At 40.3% G+C, this 20,709-nt stretch overlaps 2 protein-coding genes, 1 long non-coding RNA gene and 4 other non-coding genes across 10 annotated transcripts; 4 read left to right on the top strand and 3 right to left on the bottom strand.

The window, feature by feature from the left end:
• The first annotated feature begins 170 nt into the window (after nucleotides 1-170).
• On the top strand, nucleotides 171-639 carry LOC108066225 (lysozyme P). The gene has a single exon (XM_017154642.3). It carries the CDS (start codon nucleotides 171-173, stop codon nucleotides 618-620), a length of 450 nt encoding a protein of 149 aa, XP_017010131.2. The 3' UTR covers nucleotides 621-639.
• A 766-nt stretch (nucleotides 640-1,405) lies between these two features.
• mrj (DnaJ heat shock protein family (Hsp40) member B6 mrj) lies at nucleotides 1,406-20,476 on the top strand. 4 transcript variants are annotated; one of them, XM_017154769.3, is made up of 7 exons: nucleotides 1,406-1,496; nucleotides 2,017-2,058; nucleotides 17,357-17,543; nucleotides 17,957-18,066; nucleotides 18,937-19,143; nucleotides 19,207-19,516; nucleotides 19,575-20,476. In XM_017154769.3, the coding sequence occupies exons 3-7, from the start codon at nucleotides 17,479-17,481 to the stop codon at nucleotides 19,678-19,680; spliced, it is 798 nt and encodes a 265-aa protein (XP_017010258.1). In that variant the 5' UTR covers nucleotides 1,406-1,496; nucleotides 2,017-2,058; nucleotides 17,357-17,478; the 3' UTR covers nucleotides 19,681-20,476. The 4 variants fall into 4 exon arrangements, with proteins under 4 accessions (XP_017010258.1, XP_070068771.1, XP_070068770.1 ...); XM_070212670.1 differs by lacking the exons at nucleotides 1,406-1,496; nucleotides 2,017-2,058 and adding an exon at nucleotides 12,822-12,963; XM_070212669.1 differs by lacking the exons at nucleotides 1,406-1,496; nucleotides 2,017-2,058 and adding an exon at nucleotides 13,482-13,637.
• On the bottom strand, nucleotides 2,668-3,229 carry LOC138912313 (uncharacterized). Its single transcript, XR_011417836.1, has 3 exons — nucleotides 3,138-3,229; nucleotides 2,968-3,077; nucleotides 2,668-2,893 (listed from the first exon to the last, which is right to left on the bottom strand). It is a non-coding gene; the product is annotated as an uncharacterized lncRNA (long non-coding RNA).
• Nucleotides 3,129-3,200, bottom strand: TRNAE-UUC (transfer RNA glutamic acid (anticodon UUC)). Its single transcript has one exon. It is a non-coding gene; the product is annotated as a tRNA-Glu (tRNA).
• Nucleotides 3,391-3,462, bottom strand: TRNAE-CUC (transfer RNA glutamic acid (anticodon CUC)). The gene has a single exon. It is a non-coding gene; the product is annotated as a tRNA-Glu (tRNA).
• TRNAE-UUC (transfer RNA glutamic acid (anticodon UUC)) lies at nucleotides 3,655-3,726 on the top strand. The gene has a single exon. It is a non-coding gene; the product is annotated as a tRNA-Glu (tRNA).
• Nucleotides 15,574-15,645, top strand: TRNAQ-CUG (transfer RNA glutamine (anticodon CUG)). The gene has a single exon. It is a non-coding gene; the product is annotated as a tRNA-Gln (tRNA).
• Nucleotides 20,477-20,709: the final 233 nt, after the last annotated feature.

Raw genomic sequence — 20,709 nt, 5'->3', positions numbered from 1 at the left:
ATAGCACTCTGAAATTTGTCGCCCAGTGTTCATAATTTATGCTCGAGTGTGGGCCACACTTCAGAGCTGTCCAAATGAGTGCTTGTAAAAATTAGATTGGCCCGAACCACCATGCTGGGTGGCTATAAAAGCCGCTGGCTCCAATTAGAGCCCGCTCATTGTTTCCGAAGATGTGGCCCATTTGGCTGCTGGTTCTCTCGTTATCGCTATCACTGGTGAATGGACGCCAGGTGGGGAGATGCAGTCTGGCCCGGCAGCTCTATCGCTATGGAATGCCCTACAACGAGCTACCCGACTGGCTGTGCCTGGTGGAGGGCGAGAGTTCCTTCAGCACGAAGGCCATCAATCCATCCAACGTGGATGGTTCTGTGGATTGGGGCCTTTTCCAGATCAATGATCGCTACTGGTGCAAGCCAGCGGATGGACGTCCATCCAGCGACCTCTGTCGACTGCCCTGCCGCCTGCTCTTGAGTGACGATATCCGGTATTCAATCGCCTGTGCCAAGTACATCAGGAAGCAGCAGGGATTCTCCGCCTGGGTGGCTTGGAACAACCGCTGTCAGGGTGTCAAGCCCAATGTGAATCACTGCTTCAGGCGGCGGCACAGGAACTCGGGTTGAGTCGGAAAGGAATGGATTCTTTAATTTTAATTAGAACATAAAAAAAATGTTTTTTACATTTGGCCTCTAAACTTATCCAACGAAGGAAAACGTACAGAAAAATAAAGTTTTGTTAGAATAAGATTTTAAATAAATGAAAAGTTACTGCAAATTGCAAAAATGTGTACACAAAAATTTAATGATGTTTTGATATTAGTTTTCGCAGAACAATTTTATTTCATTGTAATCAAACGCAAAAAGCAAAGGATGAATCGCCAACATTAATTCAAAATAAACCGCAAAGATATTTTTCTTGAACTTGTAGAATGTAATGTAATTTGACATGTAAAAACAACTTCAGTAGAAAACTGCTACAATATCTGCATAATTCTTCCTATATTGTTTACTTATAAAATACGTTGACAATTTTCTTAAGAAAGGTTCTTTTGTTTCTGGTTACCTTGTTTTTCTCATTATTATTCTTAAATTGTAGCATTCTGGTCTTGGTTATCTTTTTTGTTCCCTCACAAGGACAAGTTGCTTTGGGTATATTATCCATTTAAAAGTCTTAGTCTTCGCCGATTGCACACATGTTCTCTACTAAATATTGGTGAAATTTAAAATTCTCTTCTATTGGATAACGGTTTAATTTTCAGATTTAAATTTCGGTTTATTTTTGAATCACTTCGCATTACGAACTAGTTCGATTGGCAGAACTAGTTGCACACCTCCCTGGACAAAACCGATAGGCTGGCGAATCGAAGTTCATGCTATCGCTATCGTTGTATCGTTTATAAGGTAAACAGCTGTGGAAAAAGCGCGCTTGGCCAAAAGTGAAGTAGCGGATGATTGTGTGTTCTTCGACCTGCTAGCGCGTGGATTTGTGCAGATTGACGGGTAATTCGAGTGCAGCTAGTTGCCCGCTAAATATTTAAAAAAAGATCGAAAAGCACAAAGGCAAGCAATTAAATAAAAAGAAGTGAAGTTGACATTGAAGTCGCGGCGCGTGTGTGTGTGGGTGTGTGTTTGAGCTTGTGCTGGTGTGCAAAATTCTTTTGTGCTCTGTTTTTCTGTGCATAAAATAATTGCGAAAGTAAGCTGAAAAGCGAATTTCAAATGGAAATACAAATGGCACGCTTCTTGCCCGATTAGTTGTTTTGTAAAAAATCAATAAAGCGCCTGTAAATGTCGCCGTGTTATTTTTGTTGTTGCTGCTGCGACAGGAGTTTCCGTCAACAACTTGCGTCTCTCTCGGTTCCCTCTCTCTCTCGTGCCCCCTCTCTCTCTCCCGCGCCGTGTTGCTTATCTTGTTTACAGACACTTTTTTGTAGTTTTACTATATCGTGTTGAATTCGCATTTGTTAGATACTTCTAATGAAATTAATTGTTCGCTTGTTTTTCGGTTTGGCACCACCAGGAAGGAGAAGATTTTCAGCTAAAAACATCGCTAAACGAAAAGGTAAGCAGAAAATCGAAATAATAAACAAAATGAGCAGGGAATTTGACAAGTTCAATAATCGAAAGTGCCTCTATTGTCCTCTCTGTTGCACGCACGCACACGGCCGTATGCTAATTACAACGGTTCATTGCGCTGCTCATCGAGATTTTGACATATTGTTGCTGTCCCCCTTTGACATGTTTCGGCGCGTTTCCTCAAAAGATAATGCAGCCAGCTGCCGCTCGATACCGTTAAACTCGTTTCTGACTCAAAATGCCAATTGTTTTCGTTCACGTTAACGTTAATTTGCCTTTTTTGGCCAGCTCGCAATTTGCCTGTCCCGCAGCTCTAGCTCTCTCAAATTTGTTGCAATTAAAAATTGATTTTCCGTTTGCCAAGTCAGCTTGTAAATATCTAGCAAAGCAACAACAGGCAAACATTGGTTTCTGCAACAATGAAAAAGCAATTTTCCGTATCTACAGAAAAAAAGAAAATCAGAAAAAAACGTTAAAAACTCAGTCAAGGCATTGTGTCTATTTTATTGTTGTTGCCATTCGCTTGCCACACGTTTTGCGGCAGGCTATTGTCGTTGTTGCTGTTGTTTCCAGTATATGTTGCAATGCTGGGCATGCCTAATTTTCGGTTTAACAAAAGTTAAGTACTCTGGCTCTTTGAGCTTTTGCCCGTCGTTAACAAACCCGTTTTTTTTTCCTCCTTGGTTTTTTTTTTTTCTCTCTATAAGCACAGGCATCAACAATTGACATCTTGGCCCAACAAAAAGCAACGGCATTTCTTTCCCCTCAAAAAGTGCTCAAATTATTTCGTAGCGTGTCCGATTGGCATCAATTGGGTGGCGCTATGCAATTGAGAAGGAGAAATAAAAATAAAGCACACGAGAAAAGCCAAAACAACTATAAATTCAGTAATTACCGATAGGCATTATTGCAATACGATTAGCATCCGCATTGGTGGTTGACGGGAAAAATCCATTTTTAATGTGTTTCGATTTGGGTTATCAACAAACATAAGTTTATCCTTTACTAATAAAAAAAAACAATTAAAAATAAGTAATAAAAAAAAAAAAAAAGTACTTCCCATACCGGGAATCGAACCCGGGCCTTCTGGGTGAAAGCCAGATATCCTAGCCACTAGACCATATGGGAGGCTGAATGGCAAGCAGCAAAGACTCGTTTTGTTCGCAAACGTTTGAAACGTTTGCCTTAGCTTGCTTTGCTGCCGTTTTTAATTGTTTTTTTGCTTCTATAAGTTCATGCAAAACTGTGTTTTAAAACATACAATTAAATAAACATAATTTTAAATACAAAAAAAAAAAACAAAGGGAAGCAAAAAAGTTTCCCATACCGGGAATCGAACCCGGGCCTTCCGGGTGAGAGCCGGATATCCTAACCACTAGACAATATGGGACTTGCTTGAACGGCGGCTAAAGTGTGCACTTAGTCTGCCCTTAGAACAAGTCACAAAGTCTCTTGTGGAAAATATCTATTTTTAATTTCATATTTAACAAGGCACAAAATTCCTGGTAGAATACTTGAGTGTACTATTTGCAAGTAGGTGGAGGCCAGCATCATTATATAAGTTGGAAGAAAGAAGAGCATATCCCATATGGTCTAGTGGCTAGGATATCTGGCTTTCACCCAGAAGGCCCGGGTTCGATTCCCGGTATGGGAAGTACTTTTTTTATGTTTCTTTTTTGTAATTAAATCAATTACCCTGCTTTACAAGGCCCATCAATCAAGCTCTCTCTCCCACTTCTGTCCAACGGCATCGCACAAAGTCATCAATAGGCTTGGAGTCGAAAATCAGACAACAACTCCACTTATTGACCTGCACTTAGAGGCGGTATAACACGAAGCGTGGTTCAAGTGGTGTTTTAATGAGTCTCAGCTGGGTATGATCCGGCTCAATGAACTTCCTCGGCCCCCTGCCAGCGTTTTCCATCAAGTGCCGCAGCTGCAACTCAATTTTCCAAGCCCCCGACACTCGATGGAAAAAACGGCTAATTCATCAAAAGTGTGGCAAAGCCGAGAGCCAAAAACAGTGGGCCATTGTTGTTGCCCAACACGCCCACTTTTCGCTGGTGTCCGCCCCATTCGATGCACGCCGCCAGTTGCTTGCCACTTTCCAAGTCAATTGAAAAACTCGTGTAGCTTTTTATATGCCATCATCATCATGAACGAGCTTAGGTATCGTATCCACTGGATACTATCCAGGCATTAGAAGCGCGTGTGAGACGTACGATTGAGCAAGAAGCGGAGAAAAAGGTAAAGCGTACAAATTACCATTTTTTATAGTTTCTATGCGAGTATGTTTTTTATTTTATTTTTTCCTCAAAGAAAGCCAAGCCCCGACAATCGATGCGATGGCAGCGTGTGAGAGAAGCAACAAAAAAGACGGCAACTTTTTGGTTTCTGTTAAACGTTAAAGTAACGCCAACGCCGCCTGAGCTTTGTTTTTATTGTTAAATAAACCAGTTGATCAGTTGAGCGACAGCAAGAATGAAAGACGCCAGCTGCTGCTGCTGTCTATAAGGCTTGGATATGGGTATGGGTATATATCTCCGACTTGCTCACCCGACTTTCCTGCTACGCTGGCTGCATATTAACCGCCCCCGCTGCGCGCCTGCGCGTCCAACGACCGCATTGTTTGTTGTGAGTTGTCTAAGCTCTGTTTGTTTTGCTTTATTTTGTTTTCAATTCTCATCAGCCAGCCGGGCCAGCAGGTAGGAGCCCGTTCGTTCAGATCTGCAAGAGGAGCTGGCTTAATTGAATTGTTGGGGCAGCCTCGACCATTTCCGTTCTGCCTTCAGAGGATGATATTGCTTAACCTTCTCAAACTTATTTTGAATGACGATAGAATACTTAAGAAAGGTTAAAGTCGTTGTAGTTTACAAGTTCTCGTAAGTCAATATATAACATAAAAGGTTTATTCATTGTAAAGCAGTGATCTTCCTGCGCTCTGCCAACACACACAGTATAGAATTTATGTATATTAAATGTAGACACCGCTTGTTTCACTACCATTGTCTTTGCCATGGTGACTGCTTTTCATGTTAATTTGTAGAAAATGAGTCGGACTGACACGACTGATAAAATAAAAGGAAAATTCCAATGAACTCGGTAATGGGTCTCCAGACTTTTAAGTGTGCTTTGTCGTCTATCGCCACCATAAAGGCAATTAACATGCAAACTTTACGAAAACAATCAATCAGTTAAGAGAGCCTCACGCACTCCCCATTTCTTTGTTCAGGTCTCGACTTTCGTGAGGTGCAGCTGGGATGGAAAACGTGTAAATTTCGTTTGACAGTTGACAGTAGGAGAAGAAAAAGCTGAAAACAGGCAATGGCTCTTTTGGGGAGTTGGCCAATGCTCCCGCCAGTCCGAAATCGCAGTCGTAGTTTCACTTCACCCATTTAGCATGACAATCGGGCGGCTAGAGGATGGGACACTAATACGAGAGGGTCATGCATGGCCTGCAGTTGGAATCGGCAGCGTACACACCTCTTTCGCTTTGTTTGTTGCAAAAAAAGAAACACAGAAATACAGAAACCCAAACCGTTTTCACTCTTAATTTTCATTTCGGTGAAAATCCGCATGGGACACGCCCCAGACTTTGTGCCCCCGCCCCCAAAAAGAAACAACAAAATAATAAAAAGAAGGGCCCCCAAAGGCCATTGACACACATTTTGGTCCGGCTTTGCGTGCTTGCGGGTCCAAGACCAAGATATTGGGGTTTCTGGTCAAGACACGACACATGTAGATATAAACGAATATAAAGAAAGTGTTCGAAGAACGATGCGATGCTGGAAGACGCATGTCCAATAAATAAATTGAAATATTAACGCTCCGAAAGAAGGAATCGAAAACGCCGCCAATCGCTGGAGAGTCTGGCTGGAAAGACAAACTGGTTTTGTGGAAGGCTTAGTCCCAAGTCGTCTGGGTCCCTATAATCGCTCCGTTTGCCTCGGCGAGCCGCAGGCTGCACCGCAGATCCAAAGATCCCCAGCTGCAGCTGTGACCCACTCCCAGTTGTCCATTTAAAGCGGCCAGACGACGCGACGCGGTCTGAAACGTATCTCCGCACATTTATCGCCATCGCATAGTCGGCTATTCAGCCTCAGCCAGCCCGGCTTTTTTGGTTCGCGGGCCTAATGCCAAAAAATCAGAAATAAAAATTTCACCTCCGGTCACACGCTTGAGAAGTCACACTCGACAGCAATGGCAGCGCAAACTGGCAAACTGGCGGAATGAAAAGCGCCAAAAGTCATTGTGGAAATTGCAGGCACTGGTTAATTAAACAAACTGCGCCCATGGCACATGAAATTGATTGGCTCGGTGAAAATGGAACGGACGAAAAATCTATAGCCGATTTATCATCCAGATTTAGCCCAAAGAGCTGGTAGAGAAATAAAGGTTCGCCCAAGAGGAAATGCAGTAAAAGATAAAACTAGGATTATAATTATAAAAGACTCGAAAGAATTCCAATGGTGTGCAAAATCCTCTTCTACAAAGCTAACTAGGTCGCTGTGCACACACCTTCAATCGATTGGTATATCAATCAATACAAATCAATTGGAATTTAGACAATGAGCCAGAGTGGAAATTAATTGTAAACAATGGAAACCGAGCGCAATAAGGAATTTCCAACCTCTTTTCGAACCGAGTGAAGCGTATTCTTTTATTTTCTTAAGTGAAAAGCGAGCATTCAAGTCGATTCCGGCATATCGCAAATGCATTACCTTATTGGGCTTAATTCGATGTGGTGCTCAGCTCTTTAGCTAATCTGAGAGCCATTCAAGCCGCTCCATTTACTCGGCTGATGATTTTTCATTAATTACCAAAAACGGGTATTTTACTATTGAGGCGATTTTGTTTTTCTCTTTGAATCGTTGGGGCCCATGAAGATAAATGAATGAATGTCCGGATGCACTTGAAGCGCACATAAAAATTGTTGCCTGTCAGCGTCATTGAAACTGTGGATTGGATCCACCGATAAATCCTCTCTTGTAAATTTCAGTTCGTTTAATTTACTAACTAACTGTGCCTGGTAAATCAATCATTGCGTCTTCTCGGCTTTGGTTTCGGTTGCGGCCTCGTCTGCAGCTTCATCTCCATCTCCGGCTATTTAAATCAACCGGTTCGCCTTGTTTGCGGTCCGCCTAATGAGCGGCACTTGTTGTCCGTTCAAGAGTTTTGGAGAGATTGCATCCACTAAGCCGCAGATACAGCCATCATGCCATCATACCATAATCATATCCCGTGTCCATCTCCATGTTGCAGAGTTAATGCTTTCTCCCTCCGGGGATTGTGTGGGAAAGCCTAGGGCCCATTATCGCTTACACGTGTCTCGGGCCCCAGAAAATATAATTTATTTATTGGGTTAAGACCTGGTGGAGCTCGTTAGGCCTTTCGAAGCAGCAGGGGTAATGAACTGGATCGATGATGAATTTATTACAGAAGATTTATAAAACGCAGACATTAGAAAAAATTTTAATTTAATTAAAGACTCGCATCAAACAGCATCTATTTTTGAGTACCCAAACTTCTTACTTAACAACCGAAAATGATGTCATTTAAATACTTTGTGCTTATGTAGCTCTTTTAAAGCTTCGCTCGTACATATACGTATTTTTGTGCTTAGCTTGATTTACTTCACCGCCAGAATCTTCCCTTGAAATTCGAAAGAATTTGGCATTGCAACCTGATGATTACCGGCAGTCATATTTCCAGTGGACTTGGCTCATTAGCAGCCTTGCTCTGGCTTTGCTTTCCGATCGAATTCATTTGCAGCTCTCCACTAAATTCAACCTTAGCACGATATACCGCTGTACTTCGTATTATTCGTATTATAGAGCGTTAAAAGCTGGCGCGTGTTACGCATCAAATGGATCTGTGTACTGGGATATGAATTGGATTCGATTCGATTTCCGAGTAAAGCCAAGCCGAAGAGCGAAGGTCTTCAATGGGGCGCAGCTGTTCGACTGAGACTGAGAGTTGCCTCAGCTCTTTGTATCTGTATCTCTGGCTGTATCTATTTCCATTAATTAGAGGCAAGCGATGATGCGTCAGTCCAAGTATCTTTTGTCTGAAACTGGCTCTAAAGCAACAGACAGGAGATTTTATAATAACTTATATGAATTCGCATTGTTCTCTTGGCCATATATTTAATTTGCCAACTCAACTTTTTCGCTCCGATTTGCGTGTCATTTCTGAGATGCTTTTTACCCCTGAGTCACGTTCAATGTCGCGGTCTCAGGCGTGATTCTTCATTGCAAATTGGCTAAAGAAAAGAAAAAGCCAAAGTGGCTAAAAGGCATTTTGCACCATCACTTAACGTTGCAGCTTCCATTTAAAGTGGAGTGGCCTAAACGCGCCTATCAACAATGTGGATTAAATAAAATTACCTTTTTGCGCGACAAGCAATTACTTCTCAATTACAAATTTACTGCCTTGGCCTGGCGCTCTCCTTAGTTTTTATGATTATTGCATTCAATTAAACTAAATTGCTTTGGAAATTGGTCTCGTTTGGCCACTTGCCAGTCGGTTTTTCACTGCGGGCGCCATCTCTCAGCTTTCATTTTGCTAGATGGCTTTAATTCCCAACTATTTATAATAATTACTAAAGCAAATAAACCCACACAAAAAAAAGCGGAGCCGTAACTATAAAAAGACTTTGTTGAGCGTGAGCGTCAGAGATCATTGGGGCAGGGTCTTAAACTGGGACGCAGAGGCCCATTTCGAACTGACCAAGTCCAAGTGGAGACCATAAACCTCGGATAAAAAAAAAAAAACAGCCTACGACGACGCGGCGTCTGCCTCGAATTTTTCATTTCATTTCAGCTGAGCAAGCAACTCAGAAAGTCTCATCGTCACTGCTGCCGGTTGACCCCAAAGTTTGTTGGACTCCGAGTTGGGTGCCTGGAAATTCAAGAGTGTTTCCAAAGTTTTGATGAAGTAATAAAGAAGAGTGGAAAAGTTTAAGTGGGGTCTTAAGAAGTTTCTGATGTTTGTAAATTGTTTTCTAGTCGTCATAGAAGATGTATAGTATTAAAATTAATTAATGACTTAGCTTTTATTGGAGTTTAAGCGGTATATACTATATTTATATGAGCATCTCAGAGTAATTTTAAAACTGATAGATAATAATCTTTTATTATGTTATTAAACAAAACCTCTCATCTTATTTTTGTAGCTTATATTGCTGCTTTAAAGTTTAATTTAAACATTTTATTGAGCTAACAAATTAATTTGGCATTATTTATAACTAGAATTGCCACTTAACTTGAAAAAGTAATGTCATCCGGCAAACGGCAGACACTAAAATCTTTACGTGACTGGCGGCTCTTAGGAATAGTGAACACCTGTGGCTAAACACACACATATCAGGTTAACTTGGTTAGTTTGTGTAGAAACCCATCTTCGTGGGCCAATACGTTTTCTCCCCGACTTTTTGTCTGGCTTTGTGGTTTATCTAATGGGGAAATATAGCTACTTGCTACAAATTGAGCAACTCGAGTCAAAACAAAACTCCAATTAAAGCGATCAATCATGCTGCCCTTTAATTAAGGAGTTGAATTGTGTTGATGGGGGTCTCGGCTACTCGGTTTCCTACTTTCGCTAATAAAAAACTTTGTTTAGTATCAGGTGGATTTATGGAGTGGGCTGACGAGACGTTTATGTTGGCCAACCGAGTTCGTTTTTTATATTTCACATGTTTCCGCCCCAAAACCGACTAAAAGAAAAATAGCCGCAGGTGGTTGGCTGTGGTTTTGCGCTTTAATAACTTCATTGTCAATGCAACATACGCTCAAAGTTGCAAACTCAACAAAAAAACACACAAAAGCAAGCAGCCAGGCTTGACTTTGAGTCAGTGGATGCATCCAGTTGAAGTCCATTGTCTACCGGACTTGATCTAGATGCAGTATGCAGTGTGCAGTTCACTGAAAATAACAATTAATATTTTTTCTAACATTCATATTGTACTTGAAATAAGTTTAAAAAGTTCCTAATAATTTAAGGATTGTTACAATTATATAATTACATTCATATTATTATAAATGATATGATCCAAATCATGTACAATCAAATGGATGCATCTGAAGTTAAAAAAGTTCCTAATATTATAAAGTCCGTTCTTTCTGATTATTATAAACGACATGAGCTAAGTCATGTACAGTCCAATTTCTTTCGGTGCAATAGTTGCACAGTAGCTCTGGATGGACAGAGGAGATGGCTATCAGTTGTGGCTTAGATTTATGTATATATCGCACGAGGAAGCGTTGAACCCGTGAAGAGAGATGTCGGGTCTTCTTAGTTGCTGCGATGATTCCACAAATCAAGCGTCGTACATTGAGATCATCACCACCGGCTGTCTGTCTGATCTGGGGCTACAGGTTTATTTCTCGATCGATGGTGGGTAGTTTTTATGTGACCGAGCGCCGTCGGGCGATATTGGTATTAAACTCGACTTGCCTTATTTAGTTTTTGGTGTTTTATGACTGCATGACTCGGACACGATCGTTTTTATACACCCGCACAAACGGGGTGAGTCGGTAGACTCTATAAAGAAGGATTTACACATAAGGCATGATTGTATTAGATCAGAGGGCGCTTCAACTTCTTGACTGCCGGCAAATATTTATCCGACATCATGCATAAACAAGAAGGAAGCTCTTTAGCAAAATATTTACATATTCTTTCGAGTATCTCTTTTAGCAAGAATCTGTTATATCTTCACAATCAGTTTGTAGGAATTCGCTAGCTTTTATTAAGATGGCAAATTTGCTATATCAATAGCTGTTTTAACAAGTAACCAAATAAATATAGTTTGACACAAATATAGATTTTTATTGATGAACTTCTTGTAAATCAATGGTTTTTTATTCCCCTTGTAAAAAATCGGGACATTAAGGGCGTGTCAATTTTGTTTTTCTGCCCTGGGTAAGCCCCAAAAAGTCAATGTAATGCCCTCTATAGACCTAAAAAGCCAAATGAACCAAACATGACCGCAGACCTCGCCCATAGAACATATCCGCACCTCCCTCTTCAGTTCTGGAACCGCAGAAATCCAACAGTGGCCACAAAAATTACACAGATCATTTCGAAATTTACATTGAAATGATTTTTTTATTTATGCGGCGAACAAGCAAACGCAGGGTGAGAAAGACCTTTGATTAGATACAGATTCGAATATGGTGCAGTGATGCCAAAAAAAAAAAACTAGGGGGAAGGCCCCCTGGGCTAAATATCCAATAGATTTGATGGTATTACAACAGTTCCAAGTGAGTCTATTAAAAATCATTTGGCCAGCGGGGAACCGCCAGCTGTGGATGAATCAGCATTCGACTTTGTTATTGTTGTAACACTTACAACACTTTTCATGTTGTAGGGGGGAAAAGCTGCGGGCATGGAACTTATAAATAGATGGATTCCCACGCCCACGTTTCTATTTCTAGGTCTTGTCTGTGGCTTTTCTCAGGTCTTATGCCGATTGCTTCACATGGCATTGCATTGTCCCCGCCAGTTTTTCCCTCTCTTTCCTTGAATTGTGCAATTTGGCGAATTTCCACCTTGGCTTCCCTTTTGTTTGCTTTATTTTCTCTGCTCTCGGGCACTTTCCTTTGCCGTTTTGTTTCCCTGCCTGTCTAATTTGTGTTATTTTCCCGTAATAATTACTGACCATTTACCCCCTGTTCCAATTTCTCTCATTTTCCTAGCCCGCAAAAACACGTCAATGTTTTGGTTTTCTCTGCTCTGCATTAATATTTTTCTTCCGCAATACTTATGACCAATTCGCTCTTCCCACCCAACTAAAAATAAATTCCCACACATCCAAAATATCTGTGTTGGGTTTTGTGTGGTGCTATATAAAAATTTCAATTTATAAACTTTTCAACATTTTTCGCACAACATTTCGCTCACCTCCCCCGGTTTTCATCCACCACCTGCTGTTGTCTCGGCACAGTGGGTCAAAAGTCGTAGGATTTAGGATTTTCAGGAAATGCAAATGACTAGTGAAAGTTTATGAGTTATATCTCTTAGTATCTCTTAGGCTAAGGTTTCATTTTTGGCCATTCACTCTAGTTTGGAAAAATCCTATTATTTTGAGAAGAGTTTATCTTGATTTCAAACTTTTATTTTTAAAAGATCCACTAAGTATTGTCTACCATAATGTCAACCACTGTCGACCGGCGTCAACGACTCGTGCTGTGAGAGTTCTAAAATTAAATATTTAAATTTGTTGTCGTTACATTCGGCTCCGCTCGGTCGCCTTTATAACGTTATAAACTTTGGTCATAAAACTCATCTTTATTTAAATAAACATGGCTCATTATTCAGATTTCCAATCAATATGGGAATGAGTCTAGGCGAAGGTGAAACGCTTTCGGCGGAAACTGGAAGATGAATCACGTTGGAAAAGGGGACTTAACCGGTGGAACAATAAAACCAACTGATCAGCCTTTAATTTACGGCACTCGCTGATAAGGAAAGCGCCCGAAAGATAAATGATAGCGAGGAGATAACGCTTTTTGCCAGAATCGGCGTAACAACTTCCGGTGGGGTACAACAATAACAACAATAACAAAGGGTGGGGAATCAACTTCTCTCTCTCCCACTCTCTCTTTGGCTTTTGCTCCCCCACAACAACACAGAAATTAAAGCATGGCAATGCCGTCAGCTGGTTTCTCTCTCTCTCGCGTCTGATCTGCGAGTTTTTTCTGGCTTTGCATTCAATTCTCAACGATTCATTGCCGCGGACGGCTGCAAAAGTTTTTTTTGTTAATTTAACATTTTTTAACTCGCTGCGTTTTCCGTGTTTTTGTTTTATAATGTGCAGCTTCGACTCGCAGTACAAACGTAGCATTAAGTTAAAAACGAGATTGGCCATTGCTGGTTAAAAGCGACCGATGTAAATATAAATAATAAAAAAGTGCGAGTGCATCGCTCATTGCGTGACTTTCCAACAAGCTCATATGTACATATATAAATGCGCAGCGTTTTCTTATCGCATGCTAGATTGCGTGGATGTGTGTGTGTTTGATTTCGTGTGATTGTGTGTAATTGCAAGCAAGAAGTACAAATGTGTATGTAGGTTATGGCAAAATTAGCACCAAAAACCATCTCCCATGTAACAAAAAAAAAAGAAAGAGATACGAAGAAGACAGCACGCAACCAACTGTTGATACCTTCTCCTCCTCTCACCTCCCTCCCCACCTTTATCCAACTTTATCGCTGTTTCTCCGCCTTGTTGTTTGCTTATCATCAATGCGGTGACACAATTCAAGTTTAATCGAAGCGACAACAAATTGAAAAGTGTGAGGAAAATCTCAGTGATGTAATTTGCATAAACAAAAACAACAAGAAAGCCTCCGCAGCGATAAAAACAACAACAATCATCGGCTTTTTGCAGACCGCAGACTAAACGCATACATAATTTTTGGAGTGACTTCAGGTTTAAACTTTAAAGCTGCTCCATGTAGGCAGCTCCCCAACGTTGTTTTTGCCGTCTTCGCCAAACACACTTGTCGCATGTGGAGTCCCTCGAGTTTGTGATTAAAGCTGCTTGAATCCGATACGATACGGGTAAATAAATAAATAAACACTGTGCTGAGTGGAGGTAAATAATGTGGGCTACACAGAAAAATAAATACAGTAAATATTCTGGCTAAAAATGTCTTAATTGCGGAATTTGTTATACATTTTTGGTCATAAGAGACAAAAATTAGTTTTGCCCAAAAAAAGTGTTTAAAGAACCATAATTCCTAACATCAAAGTGAATTAAAAATGTTTTATGGGCTATAATACAGGGAATATAAAGAACGTTTACTGTACATAATAAATATTTAACTAATATGACTAATTTGAGCACCGGTATCTTTAGCCTTCTTTGTATTGCAAATTACAATTTTACCCAGACGATATAAATTAAAAGAGCTCATGGCTAACTAACATTTGCTTTTATGTTATTTGATTTTACAAAGTAGAACAAAACAGTGATTCAGTTTATAAAGTGGTTTTATTTAAACAGTAAATTCACTTTTTATCAGTTGCGTGACCTTACACTTATGACGCCGTTCTGTAAAGAACAATCTGTAACGGAATTTCTCACACTGTGAATCATCCCCGTGATGAAATGGTTTTGATATTTAAAAACCAGTTTCGATTGACGTATTTGTATGGGTTGCCTTAATGAGGAGGAATTTACATTTGAGGAGTCTCTTCTGTACATTCTCTAGATCCTTTCTCGTACACTTAAATTTTATTTCTAAAGAGTTTTTAAAGTTTAAAAGAGGTATTTCATAACCGAAATTCAAAGAAAAGGTTATATATTTCTGTCCATTGACGCTTCAACATCATATCCTATTAAAATTCAGCACACAACATTATATTAAAGCTGATTTTCGGGGTAATGAAGTCGTAAAGTGTCAAAAGACTATAAAAAGGAAGCCATATCTGATTATAAGACTTACTTCTTTAAACCATTAAGGGGTAAGAGGGATTATTAAAGCAAGGAGGAGTTATAATGCTGAGATTAGCTCTGTTAAACCTTTTGCATCTCATTATTTAGGCAAGGCAATCTTCTAGCCTCTATATAACTGAACTGAAAGAACCGGCGAATGCCTTAAATGCCGCAGACGCCCACAGAACGATGGCAAGGTGCTGAGTGGCTGAGTGACTGCCACGAGATATAGACTCGCAGATAGCCAGTGTTTCGATTCCAACCGATTCCATTCGACTTGAGTCACAGCCGGTGGCGGTTGGCAGTGAAATCCAAGCCAGAGTAAGCAGGTCTTCCACTTTGTACCCATTCCCCCATTCCCCCTGGCATACCATCTTGGACCACCTATCTCCTCACCTGGCTCCACCTCCACCTCCCCCTCGATTCCGTCTCCTCCGCTGACGTGTGTGTCATGCGGATGGATGGCTGGCCAGCAGAAACGTCAGCGGCAGTCGCGGCGTCGTCGTCATTTGCTGCTTTTAGACAATGCTACAAGTTCCTACACCTACGACCTAGAATTTGCCGAATATGTCAACAGGTATATACTCTATTCGTGGCCGTAAAGCGAATAAACTACGCACACACAAACACCCGGCTATATCTCTACTTTTCTATATACGCTATAGCTATCTATATGTTCGAACATGTTTGTATAAATAAAAGGGGAATTCATTTAAATTTATTTATATTATTTTTTTTTTTTCCTGCAAAATTCATTTTCGATTTGTATTTATAATCTCGGGTGGTACTAAATCTGTTGCAACATATGAGAACACTAATCCTAACGAATGAGAAATGTTTAGGTATATTTTGGTCGAGAGGAAATGCAGCAAGTGAAACGGAAAGTGTAAAGTATTGCGATTCGAACTTGCACGATAATTCGCGCCCCTTGAAAAGTTCAGCTGCCTTTGTAACGGTAACCAAGGCCGCACATCTGCCATCCCTTTCCCACCTGTTTGCAGCATGCGCACTGCGATTTTCCCGACCAGAAAAAGGAAAATGGCCCAGGGCCAATACGGTGGTTCCATGGTGTAATGGTTAGCACTCTGGACTCTGAATCCAGCGATCCGAGTTCAAATCTCGGTGGAACCTGAACCTGGCTTAGGGTTCTTATTTTACCAGGTCAAAAAAAGTGTTTATAATAACAGATAAATCTGTGTTAAATTTCGAAAATTGGAGTGAATAAATGTCTTAAAATGTTTAGTTGCTTCCGTTGTCTTTTAACTTTAAATCTTAGCTTTAAATATTATCAATAAATAAATATAGGAGATAAAAAAAAAATCAAGAATAGTTACTTGAATTAATTTAAATGCTTGAAACGATTTTAATCAGCTTACAATACATGTGAATTAATATTCGTAAATAATAAATTAGTTCTGACGAATCTTTAATTATTTTACAAATAACGAAATAATCAAGTGCACTGAGTGAATTTAAATATTATAGTTTTGAGTGCGTTCATCAAAAATAATATCTATAAACATATTTGAATACGTACAGTATATATCTTTAATCCATTTTGCTTGAACGCTTGTCTTTGTGTTAATAGACAAATTTATGTGACTCTACGCACACGCACCCCATCGAAAGCCATAAATTAGATCACACAAAAATGTGAGAAAAAAAATATAAACACGAACAAATCGGGTGAACCGCCCATAAGAACCGAATCTCAAGATACAACCCACATCAAGACCAACATAAACACAACAACCCATCGATGTTGGTCAGTCGAACAACAAGTTTTGAAGTTCAGTTTCGGTTTGAGATTGCCGCCGAGTGTGTAAAATGCAAATTGTCATGTCACTTGGCCGGAGGGCTAATTCAAGCCAAGCACTTTCCTCCGCCACAGCCAACAAACAGACAATTGGCCGCTGTAATGTTTGATAAAAAAAACACTCGCGCATGAAATCAAGCCAAATTGTGTCAAGGGGGCTGCATGACAACGAGCGGCAACAACAATACAAATTAAATAAAATTAGCGACTATTTTGCACGAAAGTGGGGGGAGATAGGAGATCAGGGTTCCGAGATCCGCGAGGGGGGCGGAAAACGCTTGAGCAACTTTGCCCCAAAAGTTGATGGACGGCTAACTGAGCGCCCTACACATGCGCCTTATATTTCTCTCTCTCTCTCTCTGTCTACACGGAAGAAAACTCCTACTTCGTGTAAAGAAAATAAAGATACGTGAATTGTTCAAATAAATCTCAGATATTTTAATCTTTAATCAGGTTTAACTTTGTTTAAAACTAAATAATTTTTAAAAATTCATAAAATATATCCAAATTAGGCTTCTTAACTACGATACCTGATCTACATATTGTATGATATCAAAATGATATTACTTGTATTTTTCATTTATAATCTTTTTGCATTCTCAACTATGGCCCTATAAGTCTAAAAAATATCATATGTTTATTTTATGATATTATGATTATGTTAAGATCTTTAATGTTTTGGTTTTTTTTCCATGTACTTACTTGGTCTCTCTTTCTCACAGTTTGCGTGTGTGGGCGATGGCATAATGGGGTTTTCGAACGACATTGAACTCGAAAAATTGAAAAGTGTCGGCGGCCCATGCAAACCAAGCTGTCTTTGACTTTGCTTTACTCCCATTCGTGTGTGTTGCTCTATTTGTTTATCTTTTCTATTTCGCCTTTGCTTTTTCTGCAACAAGATCAAAAACAAAATCGAAATTCAGTTCTGTCGAATGCTGACTGCTCCCAACGGTACACTCAAATCCCCATCTATAAGTATTGGGAACCCTCGACTAACACGCCTCTACAATTGTTTATATTTTGCAGAAGCCAGAGGAGGATCCGACCGAAAAATAAACGCATTGGATTGCAATTTCTGCTGGCCCAGCGAGAAACAGAACAAATAAGCGCAGAAGGAGCCACCAAGAAGTCGAGTACACATCTCCAAAATGGTGGACTACTATAAAGTTTTGGATGTGGCGCGCTCAGCTACCGACAGTGAAGTGAAAAAGGCGTAAGTAAGCGAATAAATTGGGATCCATGGGGGGAAGCTTTCAGTGGTATATCCGGTCGAGAGCTGACATTGCCTTAATCGAATCCAATTTGGGTGAATCCCCTTTTACCGTTGGCGTTTCCTCTGAATTTCAACTTAAACGTAATTAATCAACTCGGTCTTTTAAAAAAACGATCCATTTTGGAGTATGCTTTAATATTTGTATACAAGCAATGGCTTTTAAAGAAAGATACAGTGAGTAAAAATATAAAATTAGTATGATCTTATCTGAATTTAAATCGGGTATACATTTGTATAAAAAATTGGGCTTTTAAAGACAGATACAGTGATTAAAAATATGAAATGAAGTATACTCTTATCTGAATTTAAGATGGGTATAAATTTTACTAAATCACTTTATTTAACCCTTACAGATATCGAAAATTAGCACTGAAATGGCACCCAGACAAGAATCCCGACAACCTGGATGAAGCCAACAAACGCTTCCGCGAGCTGTCCGAAGCCTACGAAGTCCTGTCCGATGGTAAGTTTCTACTAGAGAACACATCTAACCAACCATTTCTTCGAACCCGTAAACATAAAAAAAGGGGGATTCAAAAAATCGAGATAATCCGTAAGTCGTAACGGAAGCAATGCTAAGTTTCTATTGTGTGTTTAGCACGTAAGCGCAGGATCTACGATGCCCGTGCCACGCTGCACAAATCTTCGGCCACCGGAAGCAGCAGCAGCTCCTATTCCCGCTACCGCAGTGGTAGCGGTGGATCATCGTCCTACGGTCGGGACTACGACTACGAATACTATCCGAGCTCGGGCTACGGATCCGGATCCGGTTCCGGCCGACGGTCCGGCAACCGCTACCAGGCCTTCACCTTCCGCAACATTTTCGAGGGCACTCCGTTCCACAAGTTGTTCGGTAAAGGCCAGCGGCAGTTGCAATTGTATGGTTACTTTCGTTTTGCTGACTGACATCCTGGCGCACGTTGTTCTGTTCTTGTTCCGTTCTTTTTTCGCAACTAAATGCTGTTCCTTGCAGTGATGGGAAGCTTCTATATTTTGCTATATTGCTTAGAAAGAAAAACGAAAGCCTATATTCGTTACAAAGATTAATTACAGAATTTTAAATATACACTTTACGTATATTACAGTTAAAAGAAAGGGTTTCACAAATAATAATAAATACTTTCTGAAAAGAGGTTCTTAAATCTCAATCCCACTTCTGTAAATTATTTAACATAACTCTTTTTACTATGGTAAAGACTAAATAGTACCTCTCCCATCACTGGTTCCTTGTTAGATCTAAGCTAACTCCCCGCAGCTCGAGCGTTTATTACTAATAACACTTAATTTTCTTGATTTCCTCGACTTACTCTGCTTTTCAATTTGTTTTCCACAGAGAAGAAGCGTCGCATCTACGACGAGTACGGCAAAGATGGACTGGGTGAACGTGGCCAGAGCCGCTCGCATACCCGCCACCATTATAACACACACGATTTCGATGACTTCGATATTATGGGCGGCTTTCCGTTCGTCTTCCGACCGCCCGAGGAGGTGTTCCGCGAGTTCTTCGGCGTCAACTCGCCCTTCGCCGACTTTTTCAGAGGTAAGTTATTCGATAAGAAGCTTTAGTACAAAGTGTTAACTAGTCTTTGCTGTTTTTCTTCAGATGCCAACGGATATTCGAATGGAAGCACGAGCGGCTCGAGCAGCAGTCGACGCCATGGCGGCAGCGGTGGAGCGTCTCGCCACCATCATCACCACCAGCACAAATTGGCCAGCCCGTTCGGGGCTCCCATGCTCAACTACTCCATGATGGACTTCTTCATGCCCACCAGCGGCTTCACCTCGTTCTCCTCGATGACCAGCGGCAATGGCAGCAGCGGCGTCACCCACATCTCCAGTGGCCCCAGCGCCGGTGTCAAGCGCACCTCCACCTCGACGGTGTTTGTCAATGGCAAGAAACTGATGACCAAGCGGTACGAGAAGACTTTTTATATAAACATTCAATGGTTATTAAACAATATTCACTTCCAGGGTCGTCGAAAACGGCAAGGAAACGGTCTTTTCATATGAAAATGATGTCCTTAAATCAAAGACTGTGAATGGAGTTTCCCAAAAGCTCTCTTCAATAGCTAATTAATAGAACCCACACATATAAATATATATATATCAATATCAGCATCAGCACCGGCGTTTGCCGCAACAACAGTAACAGCAACAAAAATCAACAAAGAAAAAGTCATAAATGTAAAGCAGAATATTAACAAACCAAGAAGAACTCGGATTTCTTAAATGCTTCGATATATGATACGTTTAACCATTTTGTTCTACATTAGAATTTAATTACTTTTAATGGAACGAGGAGCAGCATAAATGGATCAGCAGCCAGCGGAGGACCAAGCCAGAGCTCACCAACCAGCAGTAGCAGTAGCAGAAGTAGCAGCAGCAGAAGCAACATCCACATCAAGGAACAAGGGCAAACATAAATTATCAAAATTCCTTGTGATAGCGAATTGTCGAAATTTATTGTTTGAGAGCGCTTTTTAACTAAGCTGCTCGACACAATTGCACCGGTGGAATAAAGCCAAGACCATCGGCAGCAGGATCAACTAAAACACAACTGAAAATGCTAAGCGCTTAAGCAATTTAGCCAATAAGTTCTAGGGCGGGCCAGAGCGAGTGTGTTTGGGTGTATATCTTTGGGGGGATAACTATGTATTTTTCGTGTATGTATCGTTAGTCACTTAAGTTGCCACAATACTTACTAGGAAATCGAAAATGGAAAAAGCAAACGATCTTAGCAACATGCAGATAAACAAAATTGAAATGATTTGAATGGCTTTGCGTTAGTTTTTCTGTACATTGTAAAGGATATGAAATGAACGACATGAAGCATATATAAAGGATGACATTAAATGTTTATAAATATTTCATAACCTAAACCTTTTATTAATTGTAATGCCGTATCCTAGCGTATAGTCGTTTTTTAAATGCTTAAGACTATTCTCACATAACCTGCAAAACGAATTCGAGGAGAAAACAAACAAAATTAATCGTAACATAATCGCCCATAATTTAATAATTTTGTTCTAGTAGAGCCTCCATAATGAAAATAAAAGAGACAAAAAAAACGTGAAAATTGAAATATAAAACAAAAGCGAAGCAATTA

The sequence above is a fragment of the Drosophila takahashii genome, chromosome 2R (assembly GCF_030179915.1).
Source record: "Drosophila takahashii strain IR98-3 E-12201 chromosome 2R, DtakHiC1v2, whole genome shotgun sequence".
NCBI lineage: Eukaryota > Metazoa > Arthropoda > Insecta > Diptera > Drosophilidae > Drosophila > Drosophila takahashii.
This window is presented reverse-complemented; position numbering and strand designations above follow the sequence as displayed.